Source organism: Corvus brachyrhynchos, unplaced genomic scaffold (genome assembly GCF_000691975.1).
Source record: "Corvus brachyrhynchos isolate BGI_N302 unplaced genomic scaffold, ASM69197v1 scaffold44, whole genome shotgun sequence".
Lineage (NCBI taxonomy): Eukaryota > Metazoa > Chordata > Aves > Passeriformes > Corvidae > Corvus > Corvus brachyrhynchos.
This window is the reverse complement of record NW_008238359.1, coordinates 875,075-893,550: the sequence shown is the minus strand read 5'-3', so window position 1 is coordinate 893,550 and position 18,476 is coordinate 875,075. Positions and strand designations below refer to the sequence as shown.

Below are 18,476 nucleotides of genomic sequence, written 5' to 3'. Positions count from 1 at the left end.
TCAGGAGACTTGTATCGTCAGTGACTCAGATGAACTCATAACATGACTGATAAAACCAAAGGCCTGATTGTAAAGTTTACAAGGAATTTGGGAAGATTATTCATGTCAATATAAAGCATTTAGAACTCTTAGGAATTAAATTCCTGGAGGGAAAAAACAGGTTAACAAAGTGAAAAATATCCAGCAGGTTTTACTCTTCTGGCTTAGCTGCAGCTTTGACACAAGATCAACAGGCTTCTGAAGTTCACCAGCTCCTCAAGAAAGGGGAGATGGTGCAAAAGGTACCAAAAAGAATCTCACACTCTCATGAATAACAATTCAACTCTTTTATTCAATTCTCCAAGTTAGTAGGACAGGGATCATGACTATTAAGGCCACGTGTGGACATCACTCCATTGCACATCATTGCTGATCCATCCTTTCTTCCCTTCATTGCGAAGGAGGCATTATCAAAACGCTAAGTGTTCCCATGAGAAGCAAGAGAAGACCTCCTGCTGCTGTAGAAAAACCTAAAGAAATAAACCATTGAAGAAGTTAGTCTTTGCTCTAAAATACCAACATCAGAAATGCAAGCAGGTATCATAAAAAAAGATCTCTGTATCCACCACCTATCTGGCTTCCTTGATAGCTGCATCACAGACACACCAAGGACTGAGCCATGAGTACCAAACTCCTCTTCTGACCTTGGAAAAGGCCTTTCCAGGTCAAGGAGTGAGATGCAGTGAAGGTTGTGTTCTAAAAATAAAATCTAATTCCTGTTACCTTTCCAGTGGATAGAGTCAATCTCTGCACCTGGTGATCCAGCATCTTTCACACGCATTAGATTCCTGTGGAAATATTTCATGTGGAGGAAAAATTGTGTAAAAGTGTAGCAAAGTCAAACTGCAGACTTTTCCTGCCTAGTTCTCCCACTGACAAAGCTTCAGTATTTGCCATCCAGTAAGACAAGCACTCCTAAATCACATTCCAACTGCACTACCCCTCCCATATAATGTTGTAAAGATGGGTGGGCAGGGTAACCATAACATTTGTGGTGTTTCTCTTGCCTTGTGTTTGTCAGATGCATGGGAAAATATATACACAAGCACACCAAGCTTCCCCCTAAAACTCACGAAATACAAGTTTCAGGCATAATGCACAATACCACTGAACAGAAAGAATCCAGAGAATAAAGACTACCAGGCAGTGCTTTGCACAGTAGCAGTGAGGAGGGAAAACTGCCCACACCCTCTTGGACAAACCACGCTTCTTATAAATGAAATATTTAGAGATATGAAATATATACAGTTGCACAGTCAGTGTGACATTCCCATTCTTCATCAAGGTACACTGAAACATTCATCTGGACTCCTGGCCTCCCACTACATTGGTATGACAGAACCGAAAGGATACCTGTGCATACAGCTACTGCTTAGTCTTCTTTCTCTGCTTCAGAGCACCTTCCTGTTCAGTCCATGTAACACCACGGACAGTTTTCACCTCTCCAGTTCCTCTCTCCCCAAAATGCAAGTATTTTATGACACAGATAAACTAAGCACCACAGAAGCTCAGCAGTGTCACTGCTTCCAGGAAATCTGCATAGAAGAAATGCATGACTGGCAAAAGAGGTAGCAACAACTGGGTTACTGGCTTATGTAAGATGGATCTTTCCACCCTCTCTATCAAGAAATGCTAATTTGAACAAGAGGGACTGTCCTGATAAATTCTAGAAATTAGCATGTATGCCGAAATTTACAAATATGATAAATTGTTTATTATTTAATTTTATATATTACAACAATGAATAAGATTCAGGTTGGACATGAGGAATTTCTTCACAGAAGGGTTGTCAAGCATGGGAACGGGCCACCCACAGAGGTGGTGGAGTCACCATCCCTGGAGATGTTTAAGGGAAGACTGGATGTGGCTCTCAGTGCCATGGTCTACCTGACAAGATGGTGTTCGTTCAAAGGTTGGGACCTGATGATCTCAGAGGTCTGTTCCAACCTAAATGATACTGATTCTGTCAAATTAGGTTTTTGCTGTTAGAACACTTTATTGAAAAAAATTCCAATGGCCTCTAGTAAAACATTTCTTTTTCATTCCTGTATTAAAAACCTCAATTATATTGCAATTTGTCTAACACAAAAATGCTTTCTTAGCTATTGTACTTCCTACAGAAATGGATAACAGAATGATACATTTAACTGCCCAAACACACTTCCCTCCTTCCAAATAAACAAAAAATATCTATTACCCTAAGACAGAATACTGTACATAGATGCATACAGCAACCTGCCTCCAAATAAAAAAGCAAACACACAGAAATTCACATAAATCTTTTATATGCCCTCCATGCACAGACTTGGCAGAGCTTAATACACTGACATATTACTATGCAGACTCTGTATATTCTAGTAACACTTGTACTGTTTCTAAAGGGAACAAAGGAGGGATGCAGAAATACCTTGAAAATGCCTTGCATGGGTGCAATGTGAATGTTAACTTTTTTATCAGCCTAATCCATCACCTACTATTCACTCAGCATGAGGAACCTGTCCATTCCCTCCTTTCATAAACACATCACCCCTTGCCTGCCCATGGAAGTCTATGACAAGAATGGAAAATAATCTGCCTTCTTCAAATCTCTACCACATCAAAGTTGCAGAAAACAGGATGCTTTGGTATGTCACATCTAAAAGAAAAAAAAACAAAACCAAAACTCTTTTGTACTGACAGCCACATGAAGAACCATGGAGGATCTGAAAGTGTTCTAAATGCCTTCTTGTCCGTAACAAAGAAAAATAAAATTCTTTCCTGACCAGTTGACTAAGTCACCTTGGTCTCTAGTTGTTAAAAAAAGCTCACATACATTTATATGCCTCTATCTCCTACCATGCTGAGAAGCAGCAGTTAGAGGTGTATTGGGGCAAACAAGCCCATGCTCAGGGCCAGAGGAACACTCTTCCTCCCAAATGTTACTGTCATGTAAACTCAGTGCAGTAACTCTTTTAATCCACATGACCACCCGTTCAAGTAGGCAGGTGCTACAGTTAGTGTATCAGTGGAACTTACAGGTCTCCTCCCCGAGATCCAGTTTGCAAAGGCATATATTATGTGCAGAAAGTCTGCTGAGATTCCTCCTTACAGCAACAGCTGGGAATGCTCAAGATCAGCAGAAGCTGTTTTCCTGTCTCATCTCTGTCTCTGATGACAGACTGACATAGGCTTCAGACTCCTTTGCCTCTACTATCAGAAATTATTTCTCTTCATTACATCTCCAGCCTGACTGGATTGAAAACCCTTTCTCTGTGAGCTTCATCTCACATACAGGTTTTGCTCATTATTATATTTAACAAGATTCTAATCAATTCTCCATCCAAAATATTTTCCACTTTGCACATGCAATCTCCTTTCAGTTTGTAAAAATTCAGTTCTGGGATTTCCAGCCTGTGGTCCACAGAATACTTTCAAAGGCTGTATGATAACTAAGAAGCTAATGAGAAAAGCACACCAGTTGTCCACAGGCCTAAGTGGTACCTGATGCGCACTGGAGACTATTTAGTTGCCTGGATATCAAAATTCAGATCCAGCTTAGTTCCTGTATGTAAGTGTTGTTCCTGATTTCAATTTGGAATTTATCAACTAATACCTAGCTGTAAATGAAGTAGAAACATTTGTGAAAATACAAAAGCTACCACTGTATTCTTCATATCGGTATATATTCTGACACAATTTCTTCTTCCCAATTCACTTGGACATGTTTCTCCCTATTTTCAGCTGATCCAGATTCAAACTTCTCCTATGTCAAACAGTTTGTCAGTGCTTCCATATCCTGCTGTTCTCTCCTCTTATTTTCTTTTCAGAAGGAGAAGTCATCCTACTAGAGAGTCAGCATTTTCATCTCTAGTAGAATTACTTAGAATGGAGGTTTTGTTACGGTGGAACATCCTGATGACATCTGCAAGAACAAGTATTTATGGTGTCTACATCTGTGGTCTCCAAAGGGGAGCCCACGTTCCCCAGGGAACATTGCAACACAATCCATAAGGCTGCAGGGTGAAAATGGTTTTTTCACTGTTAATAAATACAGTTAAGTAAGTGTTTCAAAAATAGTCTTCATTTCATCTTTTTCTGATCCTTTTTTAACTTCTTGAGTTTATGTAAGTTTTACAATGTATGTAGTAATACACATATGTAACTTGTAAAAAATATTTATTGGGGTGTACGCTCAAAATGTTTTTTTCTGATAGGGATGTGCAATCAAAGAAGTTTTAGAGTCATTTGTCTAGAGAACTGAAGAGGTGGCTAAAACTACCAACTCTTAACCACTAAGTCAGAAACATATAATTTGTATTTCCCACTTCCAAAAATTATTTTAACTGTGGTGATTTGCATGTTTTTTCCTACCTTGAGATTTAGGAAATCTCCATAAATAACACTGTTCTTTATCATCATGGCATTTCTAAGGCATATATATATATATGTTTCTCTTGAAGTAGAAAAAAAAGCAGTTGGGCTCTCAGCCTATAAGGCTGATCACTGGCTGACAGTAAGGATGCTTTTTACCTTCATAAAATAAAATTCCATAGGACTGCAGAATCTTCCTCATTTATTTCTTGGTTTTTAAGTTAGGTGACAATAAACATTTCACCAATGGCACAACTATGATCAGTCTTCCTGTGGAGCAGAGAATGATTGGGCTAGATAAATTCCTTTCAGCCTTATTTCCCAGTACTCTCAGTATGTGGCAATTTTGGTGAACTTTAATTTTTAAGATACGTACTGTGCCTTATAAAGGCAGAGGGGAAACTGGAATGTTGAATTAATGATAAGAATTAGGACATCAGGCAACCAAACACCAACTGAGATAGATCAATGTGCCTCTTGTATTAAAGGCTGTCTTTCGATGGTCAGAATTCTGTAAATCAGACTCACCATTCAAAGGGACAGTTCAGGGACTCTGCCTCTCTTCTCCGTTCCCCTTACTCCAGTTAGTATTTTGCAATCCATTTCTCCCCGTACTGGAGGTTTCTCAGGTCACAGTCATGAGTTTCTTCTGCTGCTGCTGCTGCTGCTGCCACCTACCAGTTTAATTACTCTGTTGCAGCAGAAGGGCATATAGAAGAAGTTCTTGTTCAGCATGCACATAATCATCATCCCTTGTCTAAGAAGTCATGGCCTATTCAAGTTCTACATTTCCCCATACACTAGGCAAAGCACTGGGCACAACCAAGATGAATACAAGGCTTTGAACGCCATTCCATAAAGAGGAAAGACCATGATCTGGAAAACCACCTTTCAAGCAACACTGAATATTAAAACATTAACTACTGCAGAATGCAGTAAATTTTGGTCAACTCTCCCCACCAAAGATCAATTGCAGACTCTGCAAAGAACTAGTACTGTATTTCTTTCAAGAAAATCTTAATAGAATATGTATCTAAAATCAGGTTAGAAATGCAAAACTGTGATCCAACACAAATTAATTAATAAATCTGAGGAAAAAAATTCTTATTTTTGGACATTATTACAAACCCCAAAGACACCCAACCACATGCCTGAAAGTGTAACACCCGTGTCCTATAGCAGCTGATGCACAAAAATATACACAAATAAAGGAATAGGCCTGCCCAATGCTGAGACGCAAGAAGTGGGTGTGTCTGAAAGGAAAAAGCATTGGAAACATAAGTATAACAGGTTTGTAAAATTACCTTGCAAGTAAAATTTAAGACACAAATTATACACTCAATTATACCAGTGAAATCGGATATCACTCCACTGACTTTCACAGAGTGATTCCAGGTTTATCTCAGTGTAATTGAGAGCAAAATTTGGCTCTATAATTATTCCCTCCCACCTTAATTTGAGCTGCAATTTATTATATTGCTGGTAATATCTGGTAATATAAACTGAGACTATGAAAATAGACTATTTTATGATGGTATAGAGGAGTAATTCATGTACACAGAGAAATAATCTGAAACAAGTGCTAATTCTTTACAGATGTCATGGGAAATATAATACTGCATCAGGAAACTTGGAAGCCTGTTTGTAGGCTCACATTCTTCAACTTGGAATGGTATTCCAATTGTCTGATATTTTACCTCTGAGTAAAACACAAGATTCTCCCCCTTAAATTAAGTAAAAAAATATTAAGTACCCAGTACTTTCACATTGTTTGAGATTAAGGGAGAGAGTTACCAGAGAAGGATAAAATGTACAAGTGCTTTGATATAGCAGTAAGGGCAAGATAAAATGTGTCACCCCATCCTCCACCAACAGAAATAATCAGCTCAACAGTCTTTTTCTTCAGCACACTTATTCGTCCATCTGTCCTCTTTACAAGATCCTGCTCTATTGAATTTTAATAGATTTAACATTCTTAGTACTAGTTTTTCACTCCTATCAACTACTTGCTTCTGCAGTTATATTTTATGTTCACTTAGCAAATGGAAAGCAACATATCTTTCAAAAATCTAAGCTAAAATAGTACACTTGAAGACAAACTATCTAGAATTGATAGAGGAAGTGGAATTAATGTATTACAAATCTATCCCTCATACAGTTGCACGGGGGACTCACTTTTCTCTCACCTGAGTAAAGCAAAGCACAATGACAGTTTTCTTAAAGTCAACAAGTATAAGGAAGGGAAATAAGGAAGTAAAGCAGGATTTTCTCTAAATCCGGTTAAAGAAATCATTCAACAAGTATCACCAAAATGAACTGATGGGAAGAAAGGAAGGCAGACAAGTTAGCAAACTTACAAAGGTTAGAGTAAGAGCAGAAAAGTGTCAATTTACCTGACAACAGGTCGGGTTTGGATGTCACCAAACTGCTGCGTTTACCATTTTACCCGCTTGCATTACTGGGGGGAAAAGTTTAGGAAGGAACATTCGCAAGGATTTTTCATAAGCTCTCACTCGTGCCATCGGAAAGGGGAGAAGGGGTTTTCTCTGCATTGTTTGACTTTTTTGGCTCCTGAAAAGTTTTGCAAAGAACAGTAACAAAGTGTGAACTGTTAGAACACATTTCTGTAAAAAAAGGGAGAATAAGTCACCCAAAATAGCGCAACAACAAATCCCACCCGAAATCCGCGCATCTAATTTGTGTCATTGTTTTAAACAAATAAACAAAACAAAAGCTTTTCAACTCAAATTAGAAACATGAAAGGCTTGGAGACTTCCAACAGCAGGCCAAGATCCACCATCAGAATGCTCCAAAAGTCACCCTCAAAGGTTAAGAAAGATTTAAAGAAATAAAACAAAGGAAAAGGCAGCAAACACCTGGTTATAAATCCTGCAGTGTTCAGTTTAAAACAATTCCTAGAACAGTGAAAAACTTAAAAATTAAAAAAGACAGTAGCAACAGAAGTTACCTGTCCGAGCACCTACTATTCCATAGAGAGAACAGGAGTGGGTCGTGTGTCTCACACCAGCCATAAAGCCCATAAACCTTCTCAAAAAGAGTGAGCCATGAGAAAGATACTGTACATGCGATCTGTTTTCAAAGTCTCTCTAAGCCCTTACGGTCCCTTATGTATTTAACTGACAGATTTTTGCAATGAGGGAATTTAGCAAGCGTCATGGTTTCATTTGTTGGATTTTGTAGTCCGGTATAACATCTGAAGAAGTATCTCCTTTGCGTCTGACATACCCAGATGTTCCAGAGGTTATTTCCTGAGTAAATATCACATGGCAAAGATAGCACACGATGTGGGAGAAAATACTTCAAGAGTGACCGTCAGCTCAGAACAAAAAACGTAACAGTCAATGTAAGCATCAAGCATTGACACTTTTACAGATGAGGTGTTGTAACATTAAAAGAAAAGATTTTATAAAACACATTAAAGCATTAAATACAAGGATTAAGATACAATCCATACATTGACAGCAAGACATCAATTACAAACACAGTAAGTTGAACAGAAGAAAATCTCCAGTGTTACAAAGAACAAAATTTCATCAGGTGTAGCTTAAGAAACTTATTCTTGCAAACAAGAGTTTCTAACTGGCTCTTTCAAACTTTAAAATACACAAAAATAGTTGTATCACCATCAGCTGTACTTGCACTACTGTAATCCACCACTATGTTGACCATTTTTCCAGCACATGCTTCCAAACCCACATATGGAGGTAGTGTTAGTGAAACTGTATGGAAGTTTAGCATGTGATTTTCAGCAGAAGGAACTGAAGAAAATAAAGTGTATACAGCTGACATCTGCGGAGTTCACCTTCAATGGGAAACACTACCATGGGCTAGCTTTGTTGGTGTTTTTTCCTTTAAGTAAAAACAAGACACCTCCTTTGCATCCCCAGGCCATTCTTTGCATTTCACTCTTCCAGGAGCAATGGGTAAGTAGGGAGTAAATAAAATGAGACAAGTGTGCCCGTTTGTACAAATGAACCCTCAAGCAAGGTTTTCATGCAGCATCAGTACCCAATGTCCAAACAAACGTACATGATGTTTCAAATCCTGTCTCCCTCTGTGACCACTATGCATAGACTTATCTCCAAACTAGTAATGGAAGCACCAAGCAGAAGAGCAACTTATCAGAAGGGAGTCAAACTGCAAATCTCTCAATCCACTTCATCTTTTAAAAAAATCTTATGTTTACTTCACAAATTTTTCAACTGTGAGGTGTTACCTAGACATTCTCAAAGGGTGCTAGAAATGTAAGATTCCTGTGAGCTACAAGATACTATGGGGACTCAAAAAACAATCCAGAACATTCAGTTAACAACTCTTTCCTCTAAAAGATGTTTCCTGTGATAGAAACGCAAAGGCCCCAGTATACCAACCAGCACATGTTTACTCCCTGATGTTATTCCACATGTGCTCAATGTATGTCACAGCTAAAAAGGGAAGGATTGATCCTATCAGCCTCTCAAGGAGTGCAGGCACCTACCAGTAAACAGGAAGAGACAAAAAAAGAATAAACAAAAAAAAAAAAAAAAGAGCCACCCTCCACCCCAAATTCCCCTTGAATAAACAAGCAAGGGAATTAGAGCTCTTAGAAGATACAGTTTACTGCTCAGTGACTAGAGAATTAGGTTACTTTCATGTTCTGTTGTTCTGTAACTCTTCATGGAAGTTGAAGACCTTTATATTCTTCAGGTATAACCTGTGCGCTTGAAGGCTCAGTAAGAAGGATTTGAAAATACCTTTACTGCTGAAGATCCTTTTTTTGCTGGACCAGCTGGTCCACTCTCCTGCTTAACACCAACAGTCACCCTTTCACTTGATTTTAATAATAATATTTAATTCTACAAAAAAAAAAAAAAGCCATTTTATTACATTCCTTTTAAAATAAAAAAACCAAACTGTACAAAGAAGCATGATCAAACCTCCATAAAGCAGGTTAATACTGTTCTGTTTATTGCCTCTTGAAGACTCTCTGCATAGTGTCCGTGAGTTGTGTTTAAGGTCCAAGTGAAGGTAAAACAGCAGAGCAGCAGAGAGGTGAGGAAGGGCCACAGAGGTGGGCAGTGCAGAACCTCAGAGGGTACATGGGACATGCTCCATTAAAGTATCCAGAAAACAGCAGCATTGCACACACACAACCCCCCTCCAAACAAACCTATTTTCACAAGATGATTTTTCAGTTGTAAACGTTTTACTTTTTGTTTTTAAAAAAGAGGCTTTTTTTTATATATATATTTATATATATATATAGTTCCAGGGCTTTATGAACCCCGAGAATAAGAGGGGAATGAAAAGGGAGAAGGAGGAGGAAAAGGAGGAGGAAGACAGGGACTGAAAAATGGACTCAGTATCTGTTTTGGTTATCTGTTTTCCAAACCAGCTCAAGTCTAATGAGAAAATGCACAGCCAGAAGGATTAAGGAAAATCAGGAAGTCTGGAAAAAAATTAGGAGCTAAACAGCCAACACCCTCAAAAAAATAAAGCAAAACAATTGCGCACACACAAACACACACGAGTGTGTGCACTCACACCAAAAACATGTAAGGGTCCAGGATCAATCCCTTAATTGTTTGTGGAGCTAGGTTATTTTTTTTTCTTCTTCTTTTTTTTTGACTCTGGCTGAGCTTTTTTTTTTTTCCTTCTTTTTTTCTTTTTTTTTGTCTTTTTTAAATCTGCCACATGTTTCCCAAAGCTAAGAACCGAGTATTTCTCCCCAGTTGTACTCTTTGGATTTATGCCAACATCGGTTTTTATGTTCAGTGGGGAAAAAGTAAGCCTGGTAAGTATTGTATGAACTGCAGCTTTATTCTAAAGTTCCTCTGGATGACTAATCACTTTTAACCAGCTCTTCCCTCCTCCACACCTTACCACATTCCTCCCTCCAAAAAAGGCAAAAAATAAAAACAAACAAACAACCCCCCCACCAATGTACAGGCTATAACTCAGTGTTTTCTTAACAAACAGTCTGCGGTGTTTTCACTTTGGCCACTGTTAAAGATGCAGGCATAGAGAAGGGAGTGTTGGACTAGCATGTATTAAAGAAAAAGGAACATTAACATTGCAGATCTCTCTCAGAAAGACTAAAACACTAACAAATACAAGTCGATGCACGTTTGCTTTAAACTAGTGTAATTCTTTTTCACATTAGATTAAACATCATTTTGTATACCAAACATTACAGTGCTGTTTATCTCCTCCAACCATGCAAAAAATAGTTAAAAACGTGCCACTTCTGCCCACAAATAGAGTATGACCAATTCCCCTACATACCCTCCAAAAGCAGGATTTGAAATGAGAAAAACAGAAGTACTAATATCCTCCTTTAAAAGCTTGATAAAGAAATTTAGACAAAGCTGCCACTTAATACAAAGGTGGTACAATTTACAGATTTTTACAGAAAGTTCACATTAAGTCAACTGACAGTTCTCTCAGCCTCATCATTTGAAAGGCCATATCCTGCAAGGTCAGAAAGTGATGACTTTGAAAGGATCCTGAACTTACAGCTCCCATCTACAAGAGCAGGAACAGTAGGTGTCCAGGAATTTTGAAATACTTGGTATTTAACACCTTCAACTCACATAAAGAATTTGAGGCACTCAGCAATTTACAGGATCAAGCCTTACAGAGGTAGAAGAGACTTAACTGGTGCAGTAATTCACAGAAGTTTCTAGAGAGCTGCCAGACAACTTTCTGAAAATCTTCAAGTGTGAATCACGTTTCAATGCTTGCCTGTGAAGACACATGAACTGCAGTATATCTGGGGACCAAAGCAGCATCCAAATAAAATTGCCGCTTGGTTGTGAACTTGTGAGCATCTCCACTGTAAAACTGATGAAGAATGAAGACAATTTAACATTCCGCAAAAGATTAGGGACAGCAATCACAGCACGTGTGCCTTTTACTTTTGCTCTCTTGACTGACACACTCACCCCCCTTTCCTCATTCCTCTGAGCGTCTCTGATAAACAGCATTGCAAGTTGGTTTAAAAAAAAAATTTACAAGAGAGAGTTCTGTTGGTCACCTATTTACACGTGGCATCACTCCACAAGGAGCTTGATCTCATTGGCTAATAGCTGGTTCATGTTGAAGAGAGCCCCCGGGAGCTTGGTGAGCAACTCTCTCTCCGTGGTCTCAGGGTCGCTGTCGACAGAGCTGGAGCTAGCACTCATGTTGTCGACAGCGGCCCCAGCTGGAGGGCCCAGCTCTGGCTCGCTAGTCTCGCTGGCCGTGGACACCACGGAGAGCAAGGACATGCGCCGCGTCAAGCGGCCGGGGGCCAGCAGGGAAGCGGCATAGTCCGCTATGATACCAGCTACGTCTAAATTACAAGCCTTGTCAAAGGCAATGAAACCTACATTTGCATTGGCCTCGCAGACGTAGAATGAACCGTCGTCCTTCATCAGCAGGTCAATGCCGCACACGTCCATCCCCAGGATGTTTGACACTTGGACTGCCAACTGCTTGCCTTGTTCGCTCAGCGAGCACATCATTCCTACACCACCTGGAAAAAGTGAAAACAACTTGCTGTCTGCACTCAGGTCACAGGTGACTGACATCCTTCTCCATTGGTCAGTGCTTTTCAGTTAGGAAGCTTCAAAGTCAGCCTGCGAGCACACTGCTGATGACTTAGACAGCAGCCTCCTTTCCACAGTGACTACTAATGAACTTGATGCCACACCAGGATTTCAAAAGATTCTGACCTGCTTTTGGCAGGTCAAGATTATGACTTGTTTAAAAACAGTTAAGCAATGACTTTTTAGTCAAGAAAAAATACACATTTTTATGATCCCAGGATATTAAAAAAATAAACTAACAAACCACCCTTGCTCCTTCTCAGGTAGAGGCTTTCCTTACATGCTTGTAGGTGATCACAAGAAATATCTCAGCAAAACTAAACCTAGAGCTCTTGATAAGATTACAGCTCTAACTGTAGATATAATTGAGGGGGATGGGGATTAAGACATCATCTGCTCACATCCCTCTCAACTTGCTATCACAGGTTACTGTCTCTAAAGCAAGAATTAGGGAACATTTGTGTCTGAACCTCATCAGGTCAGGTTCAGAGTTCATCATCTAGGTATTAACAGGCTCACACTTCATCTATCACAATACTTAAGTTTAAAAATAACCCATGCAATAACAAACAAAAAAAAAACCATTTAGCAGAAAAATCTTTCAGGCTGTATTTCCTCTGCATCAAGTAGTAACTAAAACCTCTTAGGCATTTTGACTAACCAAAACTGCATTACACATGAACACTTTTATCCCATCCCTGCTCAGGTTCAGTGTAGTTTCAGCCAGGCACCCTCAAGCGTCCTTCCTCCTTTTACCCTCAGAAACCCTCATGTCCAACACCCAAAGCTACGCAGGATCTCAGTTCTCAGTAACCTCCTCTTTCTCCCAGATACGGGCTTTGGGGGAAGAGGTAGCAGGGAGGAACCTGACACACTTAAGGCAGCACAGAAGATGCACAGTGCAATGCAACCATTTACTGCCTTCAACAGTTTCCTCTCTTAACATTTTTTCTACCCTCTTGCCAACTGACTGCCTCCTCCACCTCCCATAAGTCTTGCTTTCTGTCTTCCTTCATTTTCTGTTCCTCTTAACAGGATGAAACAAACGATAACATGGCATTAGCATCAAACTGCCATTACCACATCAGATGCTCCATTTGTGTTCTAGAACTTTCCCCTGCTTGTCATCCATCCTATCCACCTAACACTGTGAACAGAGATTGCCTCTCCTGTGTTTGCTCAACATGCTTCTTACTTAATCCTTATTCTCGTGTTTCCCCTTTAAACCCCTAGCAGTAAGCACAACTAACACAAAGTAACACCTGCAGCTTATTTCATTTGGCTTTGTGATTTTTCAACTGGATTGAAAAATTCTGGTCAGAACTATGAGCAATGCTTTTCCTACCAAGTGAGCAGTTACTCTGCATCCTCCCATCTGTCGAGCAGCGGAGCATGGTGCCCACCACACGGCCTCCCACTACGATGACGCGCACATCCTTGCCATGGGACTCCTTAACGTATTTTTGAAATAAGTAAGGGGCATCATGACGGATCAAATGGCTTAGGTCTGCCAAATGGTGTTTGTCTCGTGCCAGGAACACAGCTTTACCTGTATGGAGGAAAGAACATCGGCATATTGAAAGCAGCAACCCATCTGAGCTGCATCAATGATTCAGCACATGAAAGTAAAACCTCTGACCAGCACGCTGCCCATTCTCACAGGCCCCATCTGCAGTTTATACCCATTTACAAATTCTTCCATGGACAACAGTGTTCCACTGATTCAGTGCTTTTAAGTGTTCAAGTACTGACAGAGCTGAGGAGATGTGAGTTGAAAAAAAAAAGAAAAAGAAAGAAGCAAGGAGAAAGAGAAAATCTTTAGATAAAGGAGGTGGTCTTGCAGTTTCAACTTCTTTTGGTACAAGCCCTTAGTGAGAGAAAAAAAGGAAGAAATACTTAAAGAGCAGCAGACATTTAATTAAAAGCAATTTTGTTCATTCAAGAGGACAGGACCCACAGCCTACAGCTTTGACACACAGGAACAAACAACATGAAACTGTTAAACACTGGGCAACTAAGAACTCTGAAGTCTCTCGTGTGTCACTGCAGAACCACCCACTTCTCCGTTAGGAAGTTCCTGAGAGCTGCTCTTCCCAATACTTAAAAGGACTCACAATTCAAGAATGAGGCTTGCAGTGGAACAACTACACTCAGAGGAAAACGTTCCACTCCACAGTATCCAAGACAATTTAGCAGAAGATTCCACAAGACATTAAATGAATGGAATATCCTACAACTGAAAAAAAACTTCTTTATAAATCACTAGCTTTTCTGCAAGCAAACATCTCTAGGACTTGGATTTTTTAACCTAGAGTAAGTCATTTTATTCCACTTCATTTCTAGACCACACCAAAGACTTCTTTGTTCTTTTCCAATTGTATTAATACTGGTTAAAGTCATTCCTGAAACAGACTCTACCACTTTCTATCTAATTTCTAGTCTCACAAGACTGCATCCCTTTCCGTCTTGATGTATCTACATTTCCCAACTCTTTTTCCCCTTTCTTAAGGGCTCTATGTCATATTAGATTTATGTTTTGCAATAAAGCTGCACACTTTCTCTTGGGGCAGAACTGTCATTCAATTATGTTATGATGTTAACAGAGTACAAAAATAAATTGATAAACTGCCCTCCTTAAGTAAGGGAACAAAAATGCAGCAGAAGCAGAACTAGGATAAATAATGTGTAAAAAATTTCAACAACTGCTCCTAAGCCCAACTACAGCAGCATCTGCTTAGAGAGGATTTAAGGTCTCCACAACACAACACACTGCTTGAGGAACATGGAATTTCTCATTACAGAGAAATGAGAATGTAAGCTTAAAATCCATGACAAGAAAAAAAACTCCATGTCCTTTCTCCCACTCCAAACTTCATCTCTCCAACAGGCAATTAATCCTACTGTATTCCTGAAATGGAATAGGAAGAATGATGCCTTGGAGGGGAACTACTTAGTTCTTGGGAATTATGCAACATCATGACATCTTGGCAAAACCAGGATTGGCCCATTTGCTGCAGCAGCAAATTGCGCAGAAAATGGGCCTAGAAAAGTATGACTTTTATTCATCAGCTAGTACCTATGACCATGTTTGCAAATTTATTTTAAATATAATCTTCCAATGGCTGCTCTTCAATTAATTTGAAAAAGTTTCCCCAACTCTCTTGATGCAAAAAGATATGTACTTTGCATAAATGTGCATTAAAATGCCTGGAATTTAAAGTGCTCTAAAGCAAACCTTGTACACAGATTTACAGGAATCCTGGCTAAAAAAGGGAGAAGGAAGCCAATAGCTGTAACTCTAAAATTATTCAGTAGATCTTCACAAGAGGCAGTGTCAAGTCAAATCTACTGTCTCAAATATTCCACAGCTGTCACATTCATCTTGCTGCAACATCAAACTCCACCTTGGCTTTAGAGCTCCACCCACACTTTAAAACCACACTAACAGGTATTGCCGCCAACAGAAGCAGGTCTGATCTTCCTTAGCCCCAGCATTTTGCTCTCTTCCATTATATCACCACAAGCACTTGTGCAAGTAAGTGCTGAGTCATGTCAGGAATTAATCTGAGTAAAAATAATTTATCTAGATCCACTCAACATCAGTTCCTGAATCCATTTACTGCATGGGTACAGAAGTACTCATGCCAGTAGAACAGAAGCACCAGAGCAGTACAGAGTGGGAGCAAACCAATGGACAGAAAGAAGGAAGAAGTGGTGTCTTTTAGCTATGATTTTGTTTAAAGTAACTCCTGGTTTTGTACTTTAACTTCATTTTTAGTCTCTGTATTTCTAGTATTTATTAAATCGGTTTTAAAGCAGATTAAAACCAGAGCAACTTCCTCTGCAAATAACCTCTGAAATTGATTTAAACCTGGTTTCCTTTAGTAACCACTATCTAACAATAAATGAAGTTGATGTTTGTTTCATATTCAACACCTAAAACAAAAGACTAATAACAGAACAATTTAATGTGTAGCTGTGGTAATACCACTGACACTGTCAGAGGTATTTTTCTGAAAAACAGAGACCCAGTTTGACAAACAATACATAAAATTTTATTTAAATCAGAATCCTAATTATAGACAAAGTAGAGTAGGAAAAAGGTCACTGAATGAACTGAGATTTCATTTCTTACGCCTATTTAGAAACATCCCTAAAATCCATGTAGGCTTCTTTCAACTTCACGAAGGCCAGCCCATTATTCCAGTTCAAAGCGTTACTCATGTAAGTCACCAAAGCACTATAATTTTGACCGCTTTCCCCCCTACCTTTGCAAGACTGGGCTCTATTAAAACTGTTTCCCAGTGCTGCAGTCTATTCAACGTTCAGAATTCAAAGGGTGGCAGAATTTAGATGTATTGGAAAGAAGTCCAACACCCAACAGAAGACCTTCTTAACTATCAGTCCTTGATGAGACAAAATCTTGGAGTGCTGCTCAGAATACTCCTTGCCCTTGCCCCTGACCTCACACCCACCTCGATGACCCCGCGTGTTCTTCACCACCATAGGGAACTCCAGCACTTCCGCCTCATCAATCATTTTGGAAAAATTCTCATGACCACCTGGCAAAAAGAAAACCAACAACATTATGTGCCACCAGTCTGGTGTGGCCAAATTGGGGATGTAATTGCCATACACTCCTCCCACCCTTAGAGCTTAGATAATGCAGAAAAAACTATCAGTTAAGAGGACCTTGGTCATGGAGCATGATCAGACTTTGAAGGTGTTTGTGATGTATGGGATACTAACTCCTACTTCCTTTGGAATTGAAGACACAAGTTGACAAAGGCGTCTTGATCACAAGCCAAGAAGGCTCAGTCTAATCTTCCAAATCCGAATGCCCCAATTCTACCATCTTGTTCCAGTTTATCCGTTTTACTTTATCAACTCCCATCTTTTCAAATGCCCAACAGGAAAATAGCAGACACGTAACACTAGTAACAGCTCCATCCAAACTACTAACCAGGAAAGCAACATAGAATACAATTACAAGGCATAATCCAGAGAGCAGCAACAGACCTTGTCAGTCCACCTCCCCCCTTTTGAAGGCTTAAGTCTCCTGTATCTCATTCTCCCTATACCCTGAAGTAGTACTTCAACCTTTTAATCTCATTGCATCTGTAAGGACCTTAGAGAGTAGCTTTTAATGGCCATTCACACAATTATGGTTGATACTTCAAGGTTACTTGAGTTCAATTCAAAGAAGGCTGACCACAGCACAAGAAATACAGAAGAGAAAAGTCAGCAGACAAAGGAACGAGCCCCCTCTAACACATCGTGCAGTAAAGTGCAGAAGTCAAGCCAGGACTCTGGTCACAAAGCCAGCAGCAGCCATCACGACCCTGCCATGGAGTTTAATGCATGTCATGGAGTAACATGTCATTCAGCACATCCGGCTTTACTTGGCAAAGTCAGCTCTCACCGACAACTTGATACTAGTGGTTTAAAATAAACAAAAAGAAAAAAGAAAAAAAGAAAAGAAACTCATGTTTCTGTCAAATTCCAAAGGCAGGCACTAACAGAAGTGGGAGGGAGTTATAATCAAACAGGTATGTTCTGCAATTATTCAGCATCATTCATGGTCTCCCCTTCCCCCAAAAAATTAAAAACTCATTCCTTACTCAACGAGTTAGAGCAACCACATGTATAAAGAAAGGGTATGTTTCTTCTCAAATGCGTTTTCACAGTAATTGATAGTAATAGTAATTCATAGTAATTGATAGAAAGCCATGTTTTTGTTTTTGTCTATTTTTTTCTCATTTTGTCAAGTTCCCATTACGAAAGCCTATTGATGCAATCACACGAAGGGGAGAAAAGCACTGGTATTTTCCCAGAAGGAAAGGAAGGTTGAGAGGTATCTTCAGTTCTTTAATAGATTGTAATTAAAAGCAGAAATAGCATCAGGTTAGAAATACCATCAGACAAATGGTTCCTCTAATCTAGCACTCTGTCAGGAACCAGTGATACCAGAGATTCCAGAGGCAAGCACAATAAGCAATAATTAACTGTTTTGGTTGGAAACAAAGACCAAACTATTGTCAAAAGGTGAACACAAGGGCTTGTACTCTTTGCTACTCTTGTCTTTTCACAGAAACTAATGTATTTGTAGACCCTTTTATTCATATAAGAGTTTAATCTACTTTCAGGTTGTACCAAAGTCTAGTTCTCTGTAATCCCCATGACATTTAGTACCCCGAGCTCTTGTCTGTTGATTTGGGCAATTGGAAAAGAACAGAAAGTATTATAGCACTAATTGCCAAAGTCAGTTGCTTGGAACACTGGGGTACAGTTCAAGTACTCTTTTCAAAGCATCACAAGCTGATCGACAAAGACAAAACCAGAATCTGGGTGTCACAACTTTAACTTCCTTTTCTGGTTACCCAACACTTAGCTGTGGAACTGGCCTCATGCTACTTAAATTTCTATGGATTTCCAAAACTTGACTCATATCTTTCACACTGCAAAAGCATAAGCTGTCTAGGCAACTATGCTATCCTT

The 18,476-nt window shown here is 39.4% G+C and overlaps 1 protein-coding gene across 11 annotated transcripts in view; it reads right to left on the bottom strand.

Moving 5' to 3' along the window:
* Positions 1 to 307: 307 nt before the first annotated feature.
* RIMKLB (ribosomal modification protein rimK like family member B) overlaps positions 308 to 18,476 on the bottom strand; it is a 53,463-nt gene continuing 35,294 nt past the window's right edge. For 3 of the 11 annotated variants that reach the window (XM_017735904.1, XM_008634888.2, XM_017735905.1), the window contains 3 exons: positions 16,454 to 16,540; positions 13,324 to 13,527; positions 9,332 to 11,905 (listed from right to left, as the gene is read on the bottom strand). In XM_017735904.1, the coding sequence (XP_017591393.1) occupies positions 11,442 to 11,905; positions 13,324 to 13,527; positions 16,454 to 16,540 (755 nt within the window). In that variant the 3' untranslated portion in view covers positions 9,332 to 11,441. Of the gene's footprint in view, positions 510 to 762; positions 828 to 1,392; positions 1,596 to 4,548; positions 9,246 to 9,331; positions 11,906 to 13,323; positions 13,528 to 16,453; positions 16,541 to 18,476 lie in introns of those variants that run through there. The other 8 variants (XR_001862465.1, XR_001862463.1, XR_001862467.1 and 5 more) reach the window with 8 other exon arrangements.